Source organism: Cyprinodon variegatus, unplaced genomic scaffold (genome assembly GCF_000732505.1).
Source record: "Cyprinodon variegatus isolate N-32 unplaced genomic scaffold, C_variegatus-1.0 Scaffold782, whole genome shotgun sequence".
Taxonomy (NCBI): Eukaryota; Metazoa; Chordata; class Actinopteri; order Cyprinodontiformes; family Cyprinodontidae; genus Cyprinodon; species Cyprinodon variegatus.
In genome coordinates, this window is record NW_015151235.1 from 227,201 (window position 1) to 228,722 (window position 1,522).

The following is a 1,522-nucleotide window of genomic DNA, read 5'->3' on the forward strand; positions in this document are numbered from 1 at the left end:
AGTGACGTGGTTTTAATTAATGAATGACACATTTATTTATTTAATTCCACATTTAATTAATTATTGACACATTTAATTATTTATTTAATGCTGTATTTATTTATTTAGTGACGTGGTTTTAATTAATGAATGACACATTTATTTATTTAATTCCACATTTAATTAATTATTGACACATTTAATTATTTATTTAATGCTGTATTTATTTATTTAGTGACGTGGTTTTAATTAATGAATGACACATTTATTTATTTAATTCCACATTTAATTAATTATTGACACATTTAATTATTTATTTAATGCTGTATTTATTTATTTAATTTTGGCACTTTTTATCCTCCATAGATTTCAGTTAGTTCATGGAATAAAATAATAACCTGAAACAGCCTTAACATGGTAAACTGATTAGTGTTTGTTGTTGTAATACTGCAACTTTTAAAAGGTATGTTGAACAGAATCAAGATGTAAGAACAGATGGTGTTTATATCTTCTGCCAGGATTAAGGCGATCGAAAGTGCAACAAAAGATGATGATACGAAGTGGCTGACCTACTGGGTGGTCTATGGACTCTTCAGTGTGGCAGAGTTTTTTGCTGATATCTTCCTCTCCTGGTTCCCTTTCTACTACATTGGAAAGGTGATTCAATGACTTGCATAATTTCCTTTTTTTTTTTTAACTCATCGTTCACATATAAATCTAGCTGTTCATTATCCAATCATCTTTGTTTTCAGTGTTCCTTCCTTGTGTGGTGCATGGCTCCTACTCCTTCTAATGGATCAATCATGATCTACCAACGGATCATTCGACCGCTGTTCCTTAAGAATGAGGCCAAGATTGACGATGCAGTGAAAAACATCAAGGACAAAGCATCAGAGGCAGCCGACAAATTTAGAGATGAGGGTATGGATATTAATTCTTCTTTTGCCATAAAAATAGTTGCTGTCTTGTTACTCTTTAGTGTTGTTATAGTTCCTCTTGATGGGTAGGCTGTAACCAGGGCCGGCGATTGCTATAGGCGAGATAGGCAATTGCCTAGGGCGACAAATGTGTTGGGGGCGCCCTCTAGCGTCGCCCTTAGGCTTACTTCCCATTAATCATAGAATTAGAAAAAAAAGCGAATTAAACCGGTTATGAAGCGTCCGTCAGTTTGACTTAACCTTACGTATATATAAATAGTAAAATATGAACAAATAAATATCCCACCGTTTTTTTATTTTTTCACATTTAAGAGAAAATCGGAGAAGATTCTGATCACTTTTCAAGCGCCCTCCAACCCGGAAGTCGTGACGTCAATCACTGCAGCACGTACACCAATATTTTGGAATGAAATTGTAAGCAAACAGATATTAAAAGTAAGTCTGGCACTTAACTTTGCTCGCGACTCGAGGATGGCTGAAAGGAAAAGACTCCCCTCTCCTCCTCCAGCTGCTGCCGCAGTCGGCCCGTCTTAATCATCCACTCAGAGTACCACTGGTAAGCGCACACAGACTTTGTAGCTTGTCCGGTCAGTTAAAAATATTAA

The 1,522-nt window shown here is 35.6% G+C and overlaps 1 protein-coding gene across 1 annotated transcript in view; it reads left to right on the forward strand.

Annotated features, from left to right (window-relative positions):
* The window catches only part of LOC107098485 (receptor expression-enhancing protein 5-like), a 9,562-nt gene that overhangs the window by 4,814 nt on the left and 3,226 nt on the right, over positions 1-1,522 (forward strand). The window contains exons 3-4 of the mRNA XM_015396203.1: positions 498-636; positions 732-900. Coding sequence (XP_015251689.1) covers positions 498-636; positions 732-900 — 308 coding nt within the window. The remainder of the gene's footprint in view (positions 1-497; positions 637-731; positions 901-1,522) is intronic.